Genomic DNA, 23802 nt, shown 5'->3' with positions numbered 1-23802 from the left:
TTGCCATTTCCACAAAGTAGATGACTCAGTCCCTCTCATGGGACTATATGTATATATTTATGTATTCCTCCCTGAATATACCAAAGCCTTTGAATTCTACTGTCTCTACAGCACTATAACCCCAAATCCTATCTTGCCAAGGCTCCATATTCAATTGCAACATGGATATACTGTTTTCAGTTTTGGAGAGACTTAATTGGTGGGAGGGAGAAGAGAACAGCAGCTTTTGCTCTTCACTCACATTTCCTTAAAGTCTTTCTCACTTTGTGCTTCCACTCCCTGGCCTCTGAGAGATATCCTGTCACTTCTGCCCATCCCAAGTCCCACCATCTTATAGCCTGGTTGCCTATTTCCAATGCCCATTTTGAGGTACTGAAGTAAAAGATAGAAATTTATGTTACAACCCAACACCATGACCACCAAAGACTGTTCAGCACTGGGGACCAATATAAAAATTGATATTAATATCACATACCTGAGAGACTGTTCTTACAGCAGACTGATACTTTAAGGCAAAGTAATTAGCGTCACTAAGCATGCACTAGCATAATAATTTTTAGTTTTTAAAAACAAAGCTATATTGAGGCATAGAAAGCTATTACAGCACTCAGGTTTTGTGCTCCAGCTCAAAGTCTGTATTTTGTCACATATAAAACCAAAGGCCACCAAGACAAAGCGTATAAAGTTTCAGTATCAAAACACTGTTTTGCTAAAGCTGTGAGTGGCTGAAATTAAAAATGTTACTTTTTAATTTGTTTTTAATAAAGCAACAGTTGCATTAGTTACCCCTCACTCCAAAGCACCACCTAAATAAGGTCACTGCTGGTATTCTGAAGTCCTTAACCTGCACCATAGGGAGAAGGACAAACCACAGCTGGCTGAATATATTCCCTGATTCAAAGCCCTGTGCTGCTAAACGTTTTCCAATATAAATTGAGCAAGCACACCACAATCCTGGACAGGTTATTGCAGTCTCTACTCTCTACTACCACTTTAAAAAACCCCTTTGATTCTCTATACTGTTATTAACCTATCCATATCATATGAACAAGACTTCACTTAAATGCATCCTGTCAGAGTAAACATCTTCATTTGTAAGCCACACATTAACTTGGGTTAGATATGACCCCCAGGTAAAAAGAAAATTGCCAGATTTGTCTTCTAATCAAGGTAAAGTTATCTTGGCTGCTATAAGTACAGCCTCTCAATGGATCAGACTCAAGTCTAATGGAATTTTAACAAAAACATGGGACAGAAGACCCCAAGCTATTTCAGTCTGACCTCCTTCCTTGTTGTTTGCGATGTTCCAGCTCCAGGTTCAGCAGCACCAGTTACTGTTGCATGTACCTTGCACACCCTCCCCTGACATCACGCCTCCTCAAGGCTTCAAACAGCTGATGGGAATACACACTTCCCCTGAGCAAACATCTATTTAAAGCATAAAAAGGAGACACTGGAAAGTCAGCTCTGTGTGTTGATTATTTTTTTCCCCCATCCAACAGCTGGAAAACAGACAGGGAAGGGCGTTATAACAGTTCATAGAAGCCTGCACCGCACAGAAGAACAATCCTCAGCTCCATGCTCTCCTGGGAAGACATTATTGCACCAGTCATGCTGCAGTCACACTAGCCTGGAGTTTTATTTTGCTCCATTTGAAGAAAGGCTTAAAAAAAGTACCACGTTGACAAAATAATATCCATGGACCTAGTTCCAGGCCCACTTCATGCTCAGAAAAATCCTTTTAAGTGTAATGAAATGCCATCAGTTCTAACAGAGACCACTTAGAAATATTCCCATTCCATAAAGAGCTTGTTTAAAGGAGAAAATTAAATCTGAATCGAGGAGGTTTGGTGGGCTTAGTTCCATCTCACAGCTCTGAAGTCAAAACCAGAGCTACTTTCATGCATTGTCATCACTAGATAAAACAGAATCATTCTTTTTTAAAACCCAAGGAGAGAACATACTATGCTAGAGAGATTAATGATAATTCCTGCTCAACTTTCAGAACCAGGATCCCCCCTACTTTTGAGGGGGAAAGCAAGGGAAAGTGACCCTGAACCTGATCTCTACATACAACCCAAAATTTCCCATGAAGACATAGCAGACTTTCAGCCTTATCTATAAGACTCTATAGCTAAAGACATCCTGTTCTACTGCATGAGGTTTTTTTTATACACATATTCAGGAGAACCTGGCTTAATTAGCACTAATGAGAAAACCTGTAGGGAACTACTGAATTTTGCAAGCAACCAAACATAAAGCGTATTGATGAAAAGCCACTTTACTGCTAGGCGATGCTCTTCTGCATGCTGAAGAGAAGATGACGACAATCCCAGGGTTTATATGCCAAATACACAAAAGTACAATGAGCCAAAGCCGTTGCAAACAACTGCCATGCAAGTTAATGAGGATTAGATTCAGTTTTTCCACAAACACCATTTAAAATAAGCTAGAGTAGGGAAATGTTAACTAAAAACGCCAACAGTTAAATGCAGAATTTCTTATGACACTATTTAAAATTCAAGCCAAGTTATCAGTCTGCCTGCTGTAGTATTTTGGGTAACCTATCTATATTTGAAAACCAGGTTCTGCCATTTCTCCCAGCTGGGCTGATACACAGTAGGTTACAAGCAGCTCTGACAGTAACAGGAGTACAGCCTCAATGTTAAGAGAATAGTAAGGTGGAAGAGGTTTTAAGTCTCCAAACATACTCAGCTGCCTTCTTCCCACATTCAAGCTTGGAAAACACTTCCAAAAAAGAGGGTAGCAGCCTCAGCCCAAGCTGTATAAGGAGCAGGTTTGAGGTAGGAAATCCTGCTCCACAACAAGGTTATCAGCACAGCAATACCATCTTATCAAGATTATGCCATTAAGTAGGAAGGAACTCAATCAGTTGTGATAGACATTGAAGTACCTTCTAAATAAGGCCATTCTAATGCTTTCAAGCTTGTTTTGAAGTCATCACATTTATTACTACACCAACAAGGACTTTGTTTCTTCAAAACTGAGCACAGCAGCTGCTGACAGAGCCAAAAGAGACAGGGGAAGACATGCATCTGGAGGAGCTCTGCACAGGAAACCTCCATCAATATGGGGACTGTAAACAACACAATCCATCTGCAGACTCCAATTCACGATTCCTCCATGACTTTGCTGCAGCAGCTGAAGACATTTCTGACTCCAGCTGACCATGTTGTCAGACATACCATTTCTGAGAACAAATCCCTCCCCCACGCAGCACCCCAGTACACAGCCTGCCATATTATTAACCCAAGACTCTGAATTCACCCGGCACCACCATCAGCTCCTCTGCCAGACACCCTGCAGCAGAGCATCAGGAGGGACAGCTGGAGACAGTAACCTCTTTAGACACCTCCGCTCAATCGAACAGGCACCGCAAGTCAGGGCGCCAGACTCCATAAATATCCAGTCCATATGCCACAGATGAGCTGTCTTGAGGAGCCAAAGAATAGGCTGGGGCAATTAACTCCGATGGTCCTGCTGCCTTGTGATGATGAAACAAGGTTAAAATGCCATTTGAAGTATTTTTCATCCCACTGTTAAACTGGTTTCAGGAGATTATTTTGATGGCATTTTAAATCTTTTCTGGTCAGTATTTTGCATGTTATTCTTAAACTATTCTCTAGGAAAAAAATAAAGGTACTATGAATACCCCTCATTTCACACAGTCTCATATAGAGAAACTTGATCTGACTTCCACGTTAATTTGCACAGAATGTATACACACATATATAATCCTATAAGAACAGAAGTGTAGCTTCATAACTTATTTTACAAAACATCTGTGAAGCATATAAGTCCCAAACATCTGTCTTGGAGTTTGTGTTTATTAATACAGACAATAATCATTACATCAAGCCTCTTCTCCAGGCTGAGCTGCTCGTAAGGTTTTTTTTCTCTCAGAACTGTTTAAGCCCACACCACACATCTTTGCATGCCTTAGCACACCACCTCAATATTATTTTTATTTTTCAAATACCTACCATTTAACAGATTAACTCCTCTAGTTACCAAGGAAGGGACAAACAAAATTCCAAAGGCATGCTAATTCTTTTCAGATAACTACCTCCTAGCAAATTCTGGCATTTCCAAATATGGCTAGAGAATTAAAAGAACACTGTAATAAGCTACAGAAATTCATGTTCTCTTAATAACAGGCTTGCTTCTTCAAGCAGACACAAAAGTTCACTGTATCAACACTCAACATTGAAAGGAAGCCATAAAACTGGGGGGAATTAAGGGAAATGTCTTTGTTTTTTTTTACCAACACTGTTGGTATGGAAGTGCTGTATGTAAGATGCTGTGAAACCACAGTTTTAATGGTTTGCACATCTAATTCCCAAGGCCAAGACACAGCACCACTGCTTTATGATAGCCATTATTACCTGAACATCAGGAGGAACAGAAGGGCAGCTACCTGCAGCCTCACAGAAAAGATTTTTGTCCTGATCAGTCAAGGGGTGGATGCAGTGATGCAATGCAACTTCCACATGGTACCATCTTCCTACCCTAAATATTAATCTCTCAAGAGGACATTCCTGATCCTACAGAATCCATTTTAAGTTCCTGCACTTTTACAAAACTTCCATTCAAAAAAGCCCAGTCTTATTCTAATAAATACAATCCTGTTTAAATTAACCTCCATTTTTAAGTGAGGGATACCAAAGTCCATAGGAAGTGAATTTACTTTGCACTATACATGGCAAACCCACACAAGGGCATTGCTTCTCCTGAAAACCTAAGGCCAGAGGAAGACTCTCAGAAGAAAGTCAGGGAGAGAGCCTCAAATTTCTAGTGAGCTGATCACGTACCTTTATCACAAGAGTACCATTCCCAAGATTTGGAGGTCTCTAATCCAATACCCTGCTCAGAGCAGGGGCAGCTCTTTAGTCAGATGTTGCTCAGGGCTTTCTCTAGTTTTTGAACACCCTTAAAGATGGGCCTTACGCAACCTCTTTGAGAAGCCTGCTCCAATGCTGGACTGCCCCACACTGCAGCCAGTGACCCCTACACAACATTTGTGAAGAAATGGAAGCTGTTTACGTAAACTTCAAAAAGTTTCTTCAAGGTATAGAAAAAAAACACAAAGAACAATCATAGTTTAATACATCTGGTTTAAAAGCTTATTCCCAAATTCATCAAGAGACTGTTCAATACTTTTAACAGACCATTTATAAAAATTCACAAAGTTTAAATCAAACTAAAAAAACTCATCTAATTATCTGCAGATGGAGACAAGTTTGAAGTATTACAAGAGCTTAATGGGAAAAAGATCTTCCTACTACCAAATAGTCTGAAATTACTAGGAAAAAAAATGAGGTCCCACTGGCAGTCACACAACTTATTCATTAGCTTCCTGATATCAAGCTTATTTAAGTTTTGCTTCTGAAAGCTTATGTTGATGGAAAAACAGATTTCTCTGCAACATTACCAGGCAGTATACTGTTCAGGTTGAGACTGAAGATATGAGCAGACATGCTCTTTTCTGGTTTCAGAGTCCCTGGTTAGTATTAGCAGCCAGTCCTGGGGACTTGGAGGGCTATGTTAGAGACAAGAGTGCCTCTGAATTCAGAGCTCTGAACTGACATCCATATAAACCTTCTGCTGGGTACAAGTCACATTTAGCTTCTGCTCAAGGGATCCAAACCACAATTATATACTAAGAATGTATCAGTTCTGTAGTCCAGAGAAAAAGAAGAGAAAGTAAGGGAAAGGCTCTGTACTTTACTCAGATTTAATTAAACAAAACCCCATTTGAGCCCCAGACAACCTCTGGTCTATGGGCCAAAACCTCAGATAAAGTAAGTAAGAAAACCACAGGAGAAGCACAAACTTCAGGTAGGTTCAGGATATTATACTTCAAGTTTCCTCGGCCAGTCTGAAGTCTAAGTCTCTTTATCCAAACATTTCTCTCTTCCTTCCAGCTGTGGGAACAGTCCAGCTAAGACAGATCGATCCACAATTTTGAGCTGCCACTTGTTAAAAAGAGTCCATTTAAAAAATGATCGATTTAACAGACTATAAGAAAAATTCAGCCCTCCTCATTTCTCATCTTCTCAAGGAGCAGCATCTACTGTACTCTGAAACATAATCCTGTGAAGGATAAATGCACTTGCATTTCTTTCATTTATCTTTACCACCAAGATAGAAGCACTGCTGGTCACCAACTTAATAAAATGGCTCATCTAATCCTAGACATCCCAGGGCATTAAAAAAATGAAAAAAGAAGGGAGAAAAAAAAGGGGCTTGTTACAATAGATACAGAACTAAAAGGTACCTTGTTAAAGTCCAGACCTGAGAATTTGTATGGACATGTAATTGTAGTCCAAATGGAACAAAAAAAATAGTATGTTTTAATAAAGACATGGAAAACATATTCCTAATAGATGTTTTTTCTTTTAAGCTCACCTTTGAAGAAAGGACTTCAGGTCACATTACTGAAAGGGTCAGCACAAACAAAAATACAATCTTGAAACTGACTTAATTGTGCTGTTTGAATATTAAGGAAAACCTCTTCATATCTTGTTCATTACTTAGAGGCAACAGAAAAATAAGCAAGCAATTATAAAAAAAGAATAATGGACTCCAAAGGTAACATCCAGTTTTTGAACACTGGCTCAAGACTCAACCAATCAATTAAGTAAGGTTTCAGCAGCCAAAGAGCAAGTTGTTTCTTTCCCTCTCTGTAAATCACTATGCCTTTAGATAAGTATTGTTAGTCTGGGCCATCTAAAACCCTTTGCATGTAATTTTAAGGCCTTTTCAGATAAATGGTAAACTAACCCAGAAGAATTTGAAGTCTGAGCAGATGACAAAAACCCACACCATTTGCCCCTAATCCTCAGGGCTTCTTGGAGAAACAGACTCATGTTTCCAGCAGACCTGGGAACCACCCAGCAGGGAGAACCAGCTTTCTGATAGCTGGGTTTCAGACAGACATCTTGCTGTAGTCTGTTTCTTAGTTTTTTCTGGTCTTTTTTTAAAATATGAAAGACTGCCACATTACTCTGAAGGCCTCTGACAGTGCTAAAGCAATTTTCTACATAAGTCATTGTAATGCTAACACTGCAGTTTACAGACTCATCTTTAAAAGAAAGCCTTTACTATTTACTGTCACAGCAAGCAGAGAGAAGTTAAGCTCTGACGACTGCTCTGTCTGGGGGCATAATAAATGAAAAAATTATTCCTTGGCCCAATTCTAAACAAAACTTTATATACTTGTGAAAATCCTATATTTACTTTGTACTTAAGAGAACTGAGTGTATGAAAAAACATTTAGCATATTGAGGTACATGCACATTCACACTGCAAGCAAGTTGAAAGCCCCCCCAAATGTTAAAGCAAAACTCAGTGATTGGCAGTTGCAAAGCCTTTAACATGTTTTCACTTGAACATTCTTCTCTCTTAATCTGTTTTTCTGGAAGGAAATAAGGGAAAAGAGGACTGAAGGTTTTGCTTGTGAACATGTTTCTAAGCAAGGTAAGGAAGCTCTCCCTTCTCGGGGCTTACCATCAACCTGTGTGCACCTTTCTAAATAAGACCGTAAGCCTGTGATGGAAGATGTGCTGTTTAGGTACCAGCTCTGCATTGGTCCCCCGAGCCCTGCCAGCACCACAACCGACGGCTGCCACCGTGCGGATGCTGCCCGGCCACCGCAGGGCCGCTGGCCAGGCAAGGCTCAGTGCAGGTCCCTCGGGCAACCTCACTGCTGGGCTGGGGAAACCGGGAACTGGAGAGCAGAGCCTTAGCTTGTCTCTTCACCCCAAAAGGCAACTGTAGCTTTCCTAAATATTTCATCAGAACTTTTATAGTAACACAACATATGTAGTATTGTTTACAGGCTTTTATTAGTCCTCAGGAAGTCCAGACATTCATGAATATGCTTGTGGCAAGGCACTCTGGAGAGTACTGTTGCTGCTCTGTATATATAGTCTTTAATTACACTTTTCATCTTGTTACCATAAACCCCCTTCTAAGTAGACATCAAGGTTTTGCAGATAAAGAACATATTTCCATCTTCTTTCTTCACAAAAATAAAGCTAATGCATCTTAAAAACATCTTTATTTAAGATAGTCAGATCTTCAGAAGTCCAGTGTGTCAACTTCATTGTAGAGTTAAAACAATGGAAATCATATGCTTGTATTCTATCCATTTGTAACAGCAGTTTCTTTTAAAAAAAAACAACTAAATTAAGTACAAGTTTAGCTTCCAGTCAATTCTACTTTTATTCTTAAGTATTCTTAAAATATCCCTTTAAAACTTAAAATGTGAGGATTCCTTACTTATTAACTGTATCTTTGCTTTATATTTAAATGCATGTGTCTCAACAGCATCAGCTAAGCAGCCAGACTTACTTTTTGCTGTTTCAGTGTTTCCTACTGCACGCCAAGGAACACCTTTAGAAGTCAGTGCAGTGGACCAGATTAGCAAACTTTTCACAGAATTTTTAAAAATCAAAGTGATAAGCTTTCAAAGTGCCCCAATAATTAATCTGGTCCATCCATGGGTACCTAAAAGCTGCTCTCATTATCTTAAATTGCCATCACCAGGACACATACCTCATTTAGCTTCACGGACCCTCCCTGAACTTGAGTCTATTAATTTGGATGAAGAACAGTGGTGAACAGAAGTGTGTTGGCCAACACACAACATGTAAATTGTTAACAAATTCAAATTTTAAAAGGAACTGTTTTGATAGCCAGAAGCTAAGAGTTATAGCAGCAGCACATTCAGCAGCCCTGCTTTACCAAAGCAGTTAAGGACATGCTCAGATGTGAAGAGTCTTACTCAACCCACATACTGAAAACGCTAAAATTACTTAAAATGCTTTGATGAATAAAAAGCATCAGCAGGAAGAACACTGAGTTGGAAGCCAAGTTATTTTTTAGTTAAATGCATTTAACTACAGATTCTAGCACTGGCTTGGAGAGAGGCCCCGCAGTACCTTCATTTTAGAAACAGTAACACACATACTTTTCAAACATATTTCACCCAAGAATTCTAATGCCTTCAAAACTGGAGCAAGATTTACTGCCCTTCCAGCATTTTCTAACCAAATACCACAAAAATGCTGCTCTTGCAGAATGTCAAGGAAAAGAAAGGGCAAAGGAGAAAAATCCAATCCGTGCTGAAGTTGGTAGCTGAGGAAGTCTGTCTACATTGCAGTGAGATTCCATCTGCATTTCATTGCAGTTAGTGTGAACCCAATCAGTGCAGGTTAAATATACGTCAGATCAGTGATTATTGTGTTCTGACCTCCGTGGTTAAGTCAGACATTATACATTCCTGCTACATATTGCAGTAGTTAAGGAATCAATGCTGCTTTTAAAAAAAAGTGTATTCTACGCTACACATGCCTCCATTTCTTCATAGTGCAAACTTCTTGGGGTCTTTCAACAAACATTCAAGCTGTTCTGTCACTGTCTGAATGGCCCCTTCATAAGGTCATTCTGATCAAGACTCAGAAAACCCAAGTTCAGTTCAACATGTCATTGTAATGTTTCTTTCAAGACCTCAAGTATAGTCACTTTGGATCTCCTGCTCCCTATATATGAAGTGGTAATATTACTTCTCTCCTTCAAAAAGTTGCTGTGAACAAACATGCTTGAATTTGTGAAGCGTGTCCATAAGAAGCTAACGGGTCTTGCATATATACCATGCAGAACAGATTTCCCAGTTAGCATGTTGCATCATTTTTTGCAGCACAACCAGCTCCAAACAAAACTACCACAGACTAAAGTCCCCCAGGGTATACTTCCACAGCTGCTGAAACCAGTTCAAGGTTAGGGCTATCAGGAGGTCCCAGCCTCTTCCTATCCCATGTGCTCATAAAGCCTGATCCTTAAGGGAGATGGTTCATGAAACTAAACTAGAAGAAACTAATTCTGTTGAAAAACAGTCAATAGCATTTCACTAGTTAAGCGTCCAAACTGGTCCACAGGAAGCTCAGATGAGCTTCAGCAGCAGTGCACAGGACATGACCACCCCACACAACAGGGGATACAGAGTTGTTGGCAAGAACAGAGCTGTCAACTTGGCTTTACCACAACCACCCTCTCACTAGTGTTTAGTATTGAAAACAGAGCTTCCAACACTCAGTAGTTCAAGCAGTCCGTTAAAAACAACTCAGCTTTAATATTTGCCATAACAACTGGATCCATCAACAATATTTAAAACTACCACAGATTCTTAAAACACCAAGATAGATGGATGTTTCTTAAAATGCTAGAACCACATCACTGACAAACAAACATACTAACATGAAGAGAACTGAGCCTACAACAGGCTTTGTGCTTTATCAGAACAGCTGCAGACACTCACTGGAACCTCAAAGGTTCTGTGTTCAGTCTTGACCAACACTAAGGGAAATAAAAGGTACTACCATTGAACCTGAGTGCCTTTGCAGATCAGTGATAATCACACAGCTGGAAAACTATTTTGGGGAAGCAACTGCAAAGTGTTATACATGTACACAATGTGTTTAATACAGGTTATTAACTCACCCTCAGCAGCCTGTATCAGCATGAGATACACTGTCAGAGCCACAGTATGTCTTACCTGGATACTATGCTGGAGCCATTGTAGAGGTCACTAGCGTATGACAGTGTTGCCAGGGGTCGGACAGAATTGTAGCGCGTGAACTTGGATAGACACTCCTGAAACTCATCCAGTTGGCTTGTGGTTCTGCTGTCATCTAGGGAGAGGCAGCACCATTGGTGAAGTCAGAAACAGAGAAAGATGATAAACAAACTCAACAGCAAACAAACAAACAAAAAAATCAAGATGTATGTCTTCAGTCACATGAAGACATACATCTTGATTTTTGTTTGCTTGTAATCTGGGGAAGATACTTGGTCAAAACCAGGTTCTCTCTCACCTCTAGCATCCCCTGAAGGCAGTATGATTTCTTCAGAGCACAAATTAAGTCCTTCCACTGAAACACTGGAAGAACCTAACGTGCTGAGAATCTGCCTGGAGATCACAACCACAGCTTTCCTGGTAAGCTCATTTTATTCAAGCTCAGAGCCCATGGGTCATATAGATTATTAACAGAAAACCTTTAAGCATATCAAAACGCACTGTGAAGAACACATCCAGTTTTCTAAGGAGGTGAAAATATATTTCTTTCCCTATACTTCTGTTATAATATGCGTACATTTGGTGTCAATTACATTCAAAATACTTTTAGTAAAAAAATATTTGTCTTGTTACTCCAAAAGCAACAGAGCTAAGGGAGAGTTGCTTCAGGGCTGGAGAAGCAAGACAAGCATGAAATCAGAAGACTCCCTGTTTTGTCAAAATTATGACCTTCATCAGACAAGGTCAAACTGAGCCAGCCTGAATAATGATGATGAATATTCTGTGGGAAATGGAACAGTTTACTACAAAAGTTAAAACTAAACTGCATTGTAGATAGTTGAATGTCATTCCCCAATTCCTCAGTAGCCCCAACTTTTCTTAGTACAAACAGAATTTTATTGCAGCTATTTTAAAATTTAGTATTTCTTAAATAAGTAAAAATTTCTAACTTACAGTGATGCTGCATGGGCAAGTCAGGGTTGCTAGTACAGTCACACATCTGCAGTCAAACATTAGGGAGAGCCTTCAGGCTTTGTAAGAACCCCCAGAATTTGCAGCAGTTCTCCCTTCCCTCCTCCAATGCTCCCACCTTCACTTTGTCTTTTTGCACCAATACAATGTAAGGGAACTACAGCTATCACTGCTCTCACAGCACTGACACACAGCACCTCAGTTTACAGGCACTGCACATCTTGTCTCCTGTTAAGTCACAGTATTCACTGCAGCAGCACAGAAGTCATACATACGACTCACTCATAGCCAAGATCAAATTCCACCCACTAGTTAAGTTACCTTTATCTTTTTTTTTTATCAGCAGCATAAGGAAATGACAAAGCTCCACTTATTAGAAAGCTTTGGAAATACTGGGATGAAAAAAAGGAACAGATTGATCTGTGAAAGCAGAATACAGCTGTGATTTCTTGTGGGAAAACAGAGAATCACTTTCTTCACCCTGGTAATTCTTTGCCATGAGAAATTAATATCTTGCTCTACACTTGTAAGGCATTCTGAAGTGTCCTTTATGCGATTTAATGTTTGATCATATAAAGGAACGGTGAAGGCTAGTAATTAGCATGTTTAAGGGTACTAACATAGACATTACCCGTGTCAGACGAATCAAAAGGGGGAAGATGAACAAAGCACTGCTCCAAATTAAAATCATCAGCGCCTGACCACTACAGGAAACGGCTCAAGAAGCAGCACGTAAACATCAGTCAGTGTTTTTCAAAGACTGTTTCCTCCTTTGACACCATGATAGGAACAAATAGCTGCTACTCTTCCGTTTCCCTCATTTAGAGACCAAGCACACAGTCCTCCTACAATTTATTCTGCATCTGTGTCTGGAAAACCGAATGTTATTTCTCAAGACATTTTCTCTGTCAAAGTGCAAGGCCATTTCATAATTACAGTTGTATTATGTCTCCACTCCCTACCAGAACAGTCATAGGCACTTCTTGCAAAAAGCTTTAAATCCACATTAAATCCTACCTAAAATGTGTCAAAAAGCAAGACTGACTTAAGAAAACTTAATCAAGTATCACAGGTTATCCTTTATTTAGAGAAAAACCTGCACTTGCAAATCCTCTGCTCTCTGTGCAGCTGACACATACCAATACAAAAACAGTTTCACCACATTCATATTTATAGTTCCAATTACAAAGAAAAATGTCTTCTACAAAGGAATGCAGGAAAAAGCCCTATTTGTTATCCTTGGTTAATAAGTATTATTTTAACAAATACAGTTATGCATCACCAAGATAGCACAGCATGAAAACATCCCAATGTGATCTGAAGTACTGTATTTTGCAAAGCACTTGCTAGTACTTCACAGGAAACCAGTCCCATACAACCCCCTTCTCCCATCTTCCAGCAACTGAAGCACCCCCTCTCAACATGCTGCACTCCTTGTTAAAATTGTTTTGCTGTGCATGATGAGAACTGAGTCAGTCACTGCTCTAAAGTAGGCAGAGGTAGACATATTCAAGAGTGAGCTCCCCTAAAACATGTTGCAGCCTTTAAACTTAAAGCAACTTTTAAATTAAGTAAAAGAACAATCAAGCTTAATTTTCATTTTTATTTATTTCAAGAGTGAATAAAACTTAAACTAAACTACATGGAGAAAAAAAAGCCACAGGGGTTTCTACCCGTTCCCTTGCTGATCTCTATCATTGGAGGTTGGTCTTTGCCTCCCAAGACTACCAGTAAAGATATTCTGCTGCAGCAACCTCCACCTAGTTTCCTCTTGTCCCTAGAGGGTTTCTCCCATCCCCTGAGGGCTGGCTGCTCCCCACTCCTCGCTGCAGTCTGTCACTCTTCCTATGAGCTGCAGCTCACAGCTTGGTGCTGCAAAACTCTTACCTGACACAGCCCATTGCCTGAAACTTTTCCCCAAATGTGGTTTCCTCCCCTGAAGATAGCAGAGCAACCCTCCTTGCCCTCAAAACATACTCATTTGATCCATTTGTTTCTTAAGATCCATCCACTAGGTAACAATTACTCTAGCTGCTACCAAGCTGTTACTCAATTATGAATGAGGCAATCTAGACAATTGTGAAAACAGCTTCTAATGCTGCAAAACAATCCTCAGAGCTAAGGTGTGCCCCATGGAACAACAACACTGCTACACACAGCTTCTATATGCTCCAAACCATTTGAGGACCAAGACTCAATCTAACACAACATAAAGGAAAACCTCCAAGTGTCCTATTGTATTCTAAGTACAGGAGAATTTAATCAATTTATGTTTCTACCTCTGAAGTATTTCAGCAGCAATGTTTTTAACTACTGTGTTTATACCACATCTAGTAGAAAGACAACACAACCACTGCTTTCAGACATTTATATCTTTCGAATAAGCATCAGTGAAATTGTTTATTGTGGGTTATGCCCTTCACAGTACAGGATTACAAATTAATACATGTGCCCCTCCAAAGTGACAGGATTAAATTTTCCAAATTTAGCAACCTGGAAGACTGGTCAAGAAAATAACAGGATGGTTTGAGTAACACATAAACATGTATAGCAACATTCCCATGCAAGGAAGAAGTGAAAGCTGCTTTCTCAAAAGAAGTCTTTTCTGAGGACTAGGCACTGTAAGAGCTAACTGATGTCAGAAGCTGAATACCAGACAAGAGGAACTCACCTGAGACACGTGTCATCCTGGTGGAAAAATAGCACTGCTCTAGGTCCTCAAAGTGAGCTGTGAGCCGCTTGCGTCGTGAGGCTAATGTGCTGTTATACCACGGCTGCTTTTTGGTCTGAATGGAGAAAAAGAGAACATTTCAGAAAGGTAAAGTCAGGCCTGGGTTTCACTTCAACAGATTTTACCAAGTTATAAACAATTTATATGTGAAGGGTTAGAAGTGTAAAATGACAATAAATGAAGACCTTGCCACTGTCAACAGTTATGCTTAAGGTCCTATGCTGCACCCTTTAACTTGACAAACAAGAAGAGCTGCTTTTAAACAGTTCTTATTTCCTGAACCTTTGCAAATTTAATCGATTCCATTCTCACATGCAGGACAGACAGCAGCAATCCTTGCGGAGTCACGTCTTGCATTTATACAGATAGATGTCAGAGGCCAAAGATACCAGGCTTGCAGCTTCACAAATCAAACAGACACTACCACAAATACTCCCTCAATCCCTGGCAGACAGCTTTTTAAAAACAGAAGGTGTTTATTTTTAAGAGTTACTGAATTATTTCTTTTGAAGCAACTCAATAACTCTCCATAAAGCTAACCAACTAAGGATAGAAGCAGAAGACACCATGAAGTTCAAAGGTTAATTGAAATGAAGTCCATGAAACTCACATTAAAGCTATTTCCCAACCTACTCAAGCAGTAATAGTGAGAGGTAGAAACAAAAGGATTTAAGCTATGTAAATAAGCTGTCCTCATGAAGCAAAACAATATAGTACTTTTTGTTTTAATCACTAGTAAGGAAAACGAACAAATTCCTCTACTACACAAGAAGCATGAAGGGCACCTTGCTTTAGTGTATATTTAAGAAGTCTCAATTATCACATACTGAAAGCTAATGGGGAAATTTTAAAAGATTTGAGAACCACCAAGCTCCTAATAAACAATGTCTCTGACCACATACAAGGTCCATAATGCCACTCAATGGCACTAACAAAACCTATTCTGTGTAAAACACCCCTGCAATCCATGCAAGAGAACAGGCTGTCCTCATTACAGCTATCACGCAAGCCAACAAGAGCAAACTAAGTTTAGAGCCCAATCAAATTCTGCTTATACCTGTATGAACAGTTATCTAACATTTTTGGGAAAAAGCAAACCCCAAGCAATGAAACTTCCAGACGTGGCTTCCTGCACAAGGGCCCTGGCTATACACTGACACCATGACTCACACTTGCACACTGGCAACACCTACGCAGCTTGTTTCATCTTGAGAGCAACTCCAGTCTCAGCACACAGCTAGAACACTGGGAAGTACTCCCATATCAACATCTTTTAGCTACAGTTTTCTAAAATTTCACATCTTTAAGAAATGCTTAACAGAACACCTTTATAGCACCTCCCTGTTAATGTTGTGCACTAGCCTGCAAGGACTCCAGACTCTCAGCACATCAGGAATGATGAAGGCTCAAGACAACTTCAAGCATCAAAGAGCAATCACTTCAGTCTCAAGTAACAATGAGCTGCCTGTGACATGAACCCAAACCCAAGTCTGATCTGCCAGATGAGCCCACACTGAGATGGAATCACAACCCTGGTATTTGCCTGCTGTATGATTGCCATCTGGGGCTCCAGAGGAAGATCCCCCCAGAGCAGGTCTCAGGCTGACACATGGTAACCCAGCTGTGCTGGGATTCCATCTGCATTAACCTATCTTCATCAGATCCTCCCCCGCTAAGCATTTTAAACTCCTCATGTTCTTCCAAGACATTTATTCAGTTTCTGTGAAGTATGTTCCCTGGCTACTTGTTAAGCAGTGCTGGGAAACAGAAGGAAGAAAAAAACAAAGGAAAAGAGAGAAAACAAACATACTCAAGCAATTTTTATTCAACTGCTAAAACTACTACAGTTGTCCTAGTTGAGGACATTAGTTCAGATTGTTTTGTTATCAATAGTGATTTTACTGTCTGAGCTCCATCAGGTGCCCTGAGTAGTCTGCTGACAACTGTGGAAAAGCTTCATAGCTACACACAAGCTTCTTATTTATAGGAAAAAGAAAGGTACTGCCACTAAACACTACTTGCAGAATTCCCCAGGGCCTATGTGACTTGTCTACTACTTAATTCTCATGTTCAGCTTCTGGAGGAAAACTGTCCTATAGCTTTATGTTATATAAATTCTTCCCTAATAACATGTTTGTGAGCAATGCACAAAGTAATTATATTGTAAAAGCAGGCTGTGATGTTCACCCTAACATTGCTTCTTACTGCCAGCAGTGCCCAATCTATGATTTTTGCCATGAATTACAAAAAAAGCGTAACTGAACTTATATTCTTAACACTATTTTTATGGTAAAGTCTTGCTGAAATTAGACTACATTTGAATGAAGTGTTTAATTTCAAGAGTTCTCTTTCAACTTCCCATGCAAGCATATATTAAACTAATTAAAAAATTTCTACTAGAGAGTACAGGATCATGCACTCTTGATAAAAAAACTGCATTTGAGGACAAAAAAAGATTATTCTCACACAAGTAAGGCTGTCATACAGAATGACTAGAAAGTCTAGATTGTTTGTTGCGTATGCTTACTGGTAGTATTGCTATTAATTTTGTCTGGATAGAAAGAAAAGTACTGAGAAGAGCCATACAAGTGGAGAAGAAACACTGTGTCATATCAGTCTTGAACATAAAATCTCCACGCATATTTCACTTGCCCTCTGAAGTGAGGTAGAGCTACAGTTCTTTGTTCAAGCAAAAAACTCCCAAGAGCACAGTATCAGGAACAACAAGGATTTTCCCAGAAGTCACATTTTTTTCTTTAAATCAGCTATATAATCAAGATCAATCCAACAGCACATCTACCTATTAATTTACCAATTTGATACTGCTGTGTGCCACAGATGGTCCACCACCACCAGAGAGCACCAAAGGCACAAGCTGGCATGTAACCAAGTCCATCTGTTTAAATCAAAACTGTTTAACCTTTTTGAAACTGTGAGCTAGATATCAGTGTCGTCTTCCCAGCCCAGCTGAATCACTCTGAACTGCAAGACTTTGGCAGTCAGGAGACCCTGAGGATCACACAGTTTGGAGGCTGCCTGCCAAACACTTCACTGTATATCTCACTTTCTACCCTCTATGTGAGCTTATAAAGCAGTTTGCAAGGAGCTAAACAAGGACAAACTACAATGGCTGTATGTTTAGAGAATCAATGTTTCTTGTTTTGAAGTCAATGTTGATCCGAAGTTATTTAAGTCAATGCAAAGGGTCAGGGATTTACCTAGCTTCCCAAATGCTGCCTACTTAGAAGAGATGAAAAGCAAAAAATATCCCCTCTTCCCTGAAGACTCAGCTTTGGACATAAAGTCAGATGTCTAAATATACTACATCAGATTTCTCTGACGGCATCAGCATGGACACTGGCAATCACACACAACGCTGTAGTCTTGGCTCCAGTTTGCCCATGTAACCCATTAAAAGCATTTGCAAGACTTGAGTTGACCAGCACCCTGGAGATGAACAGAGTTGTGCCTAATCTCTGCCCAACCTCCACATTCACTCTCCCATCCCCCCCGTACAGCAACACATGTGTTAGCTTACCTGAGAACTGCCACTGAAGCCTGGCGGCTGGCTATACTCCGTGGAGTCAATAATACTACTGCAAAACCAAAAGAAACAGTCTGCTTAAATCACTGTGCAACCATCCTTTACCATTTTTAGTGTTTGCTATTCCCCCCTCCACATCCTGCAGCATAATTGCCTTTGAAATTCATTTTATTGACAGCAAACACAAGGTTATTTTTTTGTTTGGGGGTTTGGGAAGGATTTATTTGTTTGTTGTTTTTTTTAAAAATACAGGGATCTCCTAGAGCATAATGATGTCACACACAATTATGTGTATAGAAATCTAATAATTTCTTATTAGAATGTAAAAGCATATCTTTTGTATGAAATATGCAGGATAAGACATTTTGAAAATAGCATGCTACCATTGTTTGGGGGTTTTTTTAAAGTAGTTTAATGCCATGGCATTTGAAACAGCACTGTGAAGAGAAAAGTTAGAGAAATTGGCTTAAGACAAATGCACTAGTATTCCAGACATCGCCAAAGACACACAAAACAAGACACAAGTAACTGAATACAGGGATAAACTAAAGAGATACTGACAGCTGAGATTACTATTATTAGAAAATGCTACACTATATATAGCTATATAGTATCTACAATGACACAACATACCTTAAATTGCTGTTTTCAAAACATAGCATATATATGCAAACAAGAAATTTAAACTTTCAAAACTGCAAAAGGATCTACTGATATAATCAGAAAACAGGCAGTTTGGTATTCTTGCACATACAGGCAAAATATTTACTCACAGTAAGACACTGGAGCCAGATTAAAGCACCCTTAACACTCAAATTTAAAATACTTTTAGGACTAGTAAAGATTAGTACACAAGAATACCATTTCATTAGTAATGAACACATTACAAACATCACCATGATTTGTTTCTAAGAATCTTTATAACTTACTTGCTTCTGCTATGTCATTTGGCTTGGACAGAAGAAAAACTATCTGGGTTTATTATTCTCAGTCTTACTTATGAGGTAATCTTAGATTTAAGCACTGCTTGGGAAAGCTAAATATTTCTTTAAAAAGCTGCCAGAACACTACTATAGGTCCTGGCTTTGTAAAAGATGATTGTACCTATTGATGTTTATGTAACAGTTGCCAGCACTGATGTGCAGACTTGACATTCTTGGTCATAAAACAAGTGGTTTGGTCAAAATGCCAGTCAGGGCACCTCTAAGTCTAGAAGGATGAAATAGTGGTACTAGTGCTTAAATATTTCTCTGAATGTTTTAAAGCTCCCCTGGAGGTGGAAAGAAGTAGAAACAGAAGATGAGAGATTATTTTAAAATCTCATTAGTGGTTAACTTGTAAGATGAGATTGATTTGGCTTCTGTTAACAGGCAAGACAAAAGCTGCAATCCAAGAAAATCTGAGGGATAAAAATCATTATTTGCTGCAGGCTATTGCAAGGGAGAAAACAGCAAAGCTGTTTCAGGCATGGTCAGGGACAATGAACTTTATTTCATGTGGCCACATTCTGATTTAATGAAACACATACAGCAGATCCTGCCAGGAACAGCATGAACAAGATGCTCGGCTGGAAAATGATGAGAAAGTATTCTGAGACAGGTACAGTGGCAATTAACAGCAAAACACACAGACTTAGAGCGTCTGGTCTCGTTTTGCTGCAGGTTGTCTGGTGATGTAAAGCCTTCAAGAGTGCGTCATCTCCCTAACCAGAATACAAATTCAAAGTAATTTCTGTGCAGTGCCTGTAGCTGAGTTAACTGTCATATGTTTGATTGTTTTCCCTTTTAAAAACAGGACACAAATAATCAGAAAATTACAAAAGTTCCCCCTGAATTTTTAAAAAGCTGTAGCATTAGGTTGAATTAGGAAATTCAGCTACACTAACACAACATATTTAAACGTCTGCAACAGCCACCAAAACGCAGCAACCTGTGGATTATAAATCCCATTTGTTATACCCTTATGGGGGTGGGAGGGGGTAATTAGAACAAATTGAGGGGAAGGAGATCAGGATTTCAATAACTGAATCAGAGTTACCAGGCAACTAATTTTTAGATCAGAATCTTTCCCTAGAAACTCCTATTAGGGTGATAGTTTGTTATTGCTATTACTCCTGAATATGCAGCCAGAGATAAGTTGCTTATTTGTACCTCCTGTTCACACCATTTACTGGTAGCAAAAATAGCACATGCGCCTGTTCAGAAAAATGCTACACAGAACTATTCGTTCTTTTCCCTTATTCTTCCCCTCTTGTTCTCTATTAGTATACAAGCCCAGCAATCTGCAACACTGTAAACAAGTGCCATGCTATTACCCAATGTAATATTTCATCATACCATGTACAAGCATAAGAAAACATGTGTTTCCTGAAGCTGAGAATGCACCGAACACAATACCCATACTTGTTTTTTTGCTAAAGAACTTATGAAGGAAAAGGGGGAAGGCATAGTAATTTCACATTTTGAAGATGTTAAGGGGGGGAGAAGCTACAAACAATGAAAAGAAACAGAATTAATGAAGCAAGCCTGTGATTTAGAGGAATTAGATGAATAAGGGCAAGTCACTAGAGACCAGATAAAACCAAATGCCAAAGAACTCTATTTTCTTAAACTTTAAATTCAAAGGCTAAAGAGATTTTCTTCATCTCAGCATGGGTCTATGATAACCTTGTACTGTAAGACACATTAGTAAAGTTTTATACAATTATATTTCATTAGAAGGGTGTTAAGCATGTTAACAAGTTATATTCCAATTTAAATACACCATTTTAATTCACTGATAAGTTTAACAGTCGTTGCAAGTTTAATAACATTTTAACATGGAAGTGAAACCATCTCAAACTATTTGTATTTCATTCTTAGTGTTTCACAGCATCTCTAAAATGCACTTTGGACATTTCAGTTAACAGAGCTGGAAAAAAACCCCAGCATATTTTGAAGCTCCTATCAGCTGTTCTGCAGCATTCTTTTCAAGGAGGAATCAAAGTTACAGTTTTGAGATACTGCCCAAACCTTACATTTAATGTTGAAAAGAAAATTAATTTCAAGCAGGAGACCCTGCTGGAATCTGAGTTCTGGTAATTCAAACACTTGGATTACATAAAACTGTCAGGATAGGGTGGGGACAGAAGTTACAGCAGTCCAGCAAGAACCAATGCCTGTTCAGACACTTCCTTCATGTACTGTTTTCACTTTGGCCACTCAAGACTACCTCTTAATGCAGGAATGTCACTGAGAAACAGAAAAGGGGTCTCCTCAAGATGAGAGAAAAAGGCAACCCCACATACAATAGGATATCTAGCAGTTTCCTAGGCTATCACACCTGTCATGTTGTAGCAGAGGAAAAACAAAATTTCAAGACACAGCCAAGATGGAACCAGAGAAGAGTTAACAAGATTGGGCAAGAGCCCACAGCCTCTGCACCCACCATGGTCTAACCCACCACCATCTTACAGCAGACCTCAGGTGAAGCACGTCAATCCAAAGTCATGAAAGTATTTTCGATGCTACCTTACATGTTCAAAAGCAAGAACTAAGAATGACTGACCATAGATGTGCAATAAACAGTCATAAAGGAATAAGAAATTCTCAGTAGACTGAAACCGACATAAGTCTTGGGGCAGATTTCCCCCTTGCCCCAACCCTTTCACCAAAACTCTTGGTCTTAAAATGTTAGCCCAGCTATCAACAGATAAAATTTTTTCTTTGGGAGCTTCTTTGTTAGCTTAGCTCGAATAATAAAGATTCATTTCTACTTGTAAGTACAATCTTCTGTTAAAAAAAAGGTTTCTAGGCCTGAAGGTGTTCAACATGTAACAAATACAGGCCAATCAGAGCTCAAGTTTTCCCCAAGCAGCAGTATGACAAAGCAAACAACAAGCAATCTATTTAATAGCCAATAACCAGAAAACTAGTAGAACCTGACAAGAATCTAATCAGCTTCACAAAACTGTTTCTTGGCAAAACAGCAATAACCCACTTAAAAAAACACACCTGCACCCAAAAAATTAAACAAGCAGTGAAGAGTGAAATAACAACCACTGTTCTCATCCATCTTGGCCATATTTCTGTCCTTTCCCTCAGGGCCAGCTAGAGCTTCATAGAAATATGAGATATTCTGGTCTTAGTGTCCAGAAACAGCATCTTGGTAGGAAATCCCAGCCAATATCGCTAGGCTCCTTACCAGAGCACTGTAGCTAAATCTCTGTAGGGGAGGAAATCTGTTAAGTTTTTTCATACTTCCAGAGTATTAGGTTTAGAGCTGCTAATTGCAGAAAAGGTACAATTTTTAAAACAGAAGTCGATAGTTTGGAGAACTCTATGATTAAGAGGTAGGAGAGATGACCATTTAGTAACATTACTTGACCCTCTGAAATCAGAGCTTTCTTACAACCAAAAAACATGGCTATAAAGTAGAGCACTTCAAACCCTGGCACATGCAACTTGGACACAAGAAGCATCTGCAATTTTATCAAGAAACCAGACTATGCAATATTCCGGACAAAAATCCACATAGAAAGTATGTTATTCAAAAGGCATTTCATTAAATCAGGACAGCAGATAAACAGAATCAATAGGCTGTATATTTTAAATTTGTATCCTATGAGCCCATAGCTTTAGCTATTCATGTTGAGTAGGGAAGCCAGAGGACACCAATATCATACAAGTTTAGGACCTTTCACATGCCAAGCAGAACTGCTTAATGTTCAGAAGAGGCAGCACATATTTAACAGTAATATTTCATACTATAACAAAGGCTTATGACTCAAGTTAACTAATTCACACTACATTTAAAACCACCAGCTTTCTACAGAATGTGGTTTAGAGCAGACTTTTCATCCAGCTGCAGACTCAGGTGGCTCTCTTCACTGCTTTGTTCACATAAAGTTTGTATCAATCAAAAATAAAACAGGGAAATACTGTATGGCACGCAAAAAATAGTGTTGCTTGTGTTTTGGGCATGGCACGGAGAGGACCAGCAAGTGCAGTGCAATATGTACAGCCTGAAATCCAAGTCCTGAGTTGCAAGCTCCATACCTGTGTGAAGGTGAAGGAGCCTCAAACTGTGGCACCGTACTGTCCTCACTGACTGGGGAGTACAAGCCGCTCATCTCCTGAAACAGAAAGCCATGTTACAGCAAAGACGACAAACATGAATAGTAGGCACCATCTAACAGGATGTTCACACAGTTTGTTTTTCTAAGCAGATAACCAACTGTATCTACATTTATTCATCTCTCATCTAGAAGTCTTTACTATACCTGAAGAAACATTGATTTTATTTTTTTTCACTTATCATTCCAACTGGGTTTCAGAAATCCAACAACTGCAGTGCTTTTTGCCCCAAGAGGCAGTTCTGGAGTTTATACTCAAAAAACAATGGATTTTGTTACCATCCAGTCATCTCTAAACCAGCACTTCTGTTAAACATGGCAGAACAAGCAAACTGTAACTGCATTTGAGATACATGCAAACTTATCTAATAGCCTTTGCAGCTGGAAAGTAAGGCTGGATATGGGTCATGACAAGAACAGCCACAGGACAACAGGGCAAAGGTGGTATCGTACCCCAGACTTAAAAGAGGATCTATCAGTCTTCCATGGGGCAAGTGCACAAGAGAAACTTTGCACATGAACTTGGCTTTGTCACTGCCAGAATAAACTACTGCTGTGTACCCAGTATGAGACTGTACTTTTCATCTGTTTGAGAAATGGAAGCTATGCAGGATGCTGCAGCTCATTAGTTAAGGGGGGTAAAGCATTCCAGGACAACATTAAGGGTGCTTTTCAAATTGCCACTAGGTGCCTATTAGTTGTTAGGTAGCAAGTCAGATATCTGTGACAAGAGAGATCTCAGGCTTTGGAGGTCAGAACCAAGGTCACTATCACACACCAGTTACATACCCCAGCTTCAGTCCACTGAAGTGCCTGATTAAAGAGCAGTAAAGCAGGTAGCT

The 23802-nt window shown here is 39.4% G+C and overlaps 1 protein-coding gene across 1 annotated transcript in view; it reads right to left on the bottom strand.

Annotated features, from left to right (window-relative positions):
• COP1 (COP1 E3 ubiquitin ligase) overlaps positions 1-23802 on the bottom strand; it is a 134156-nt gene that overhangs the window by 84590 nt on the left and 25764 nt on the right. The window contains exons 8-11 of the mRNA XM_074906983.1: positions 22884-22960; positions 17842-17899; positions 14244-14358; positions 10580-10715 (exon numbers count right to left, since the gene is read on the bottom strand). Of these exons, the coding sequence (XP_074763084.1) occupies positions 10580-10715; positions 14244-14358; positions 17842-17899; positions 22884-22960 (386 nt within the window). The remainder of the gene's footprint in view (positions 1-10579; positions 10716-14243; positions 14359-17841; positions 17900-22883; positions 22961-23802) is intronic.

This window comes from Athene noctua, chromosome 5 (assembly GCF_965140245.1).
Source record: "Athene noctua chromosome 5, bAthNoc1.hap1.1, whole genome shotgun sequence".
In the NCBI taxonomy this organism is placed as follows: Eukaryota; Metazoa; Chordata; class Aves; order Strigiformes; family Strigidae; genus Athene; species Athene noctua.
Note: the sequence above shows the minus strand (reverse complement) of the source record. Positions and strands in the feature narration are given on the sequence as shown.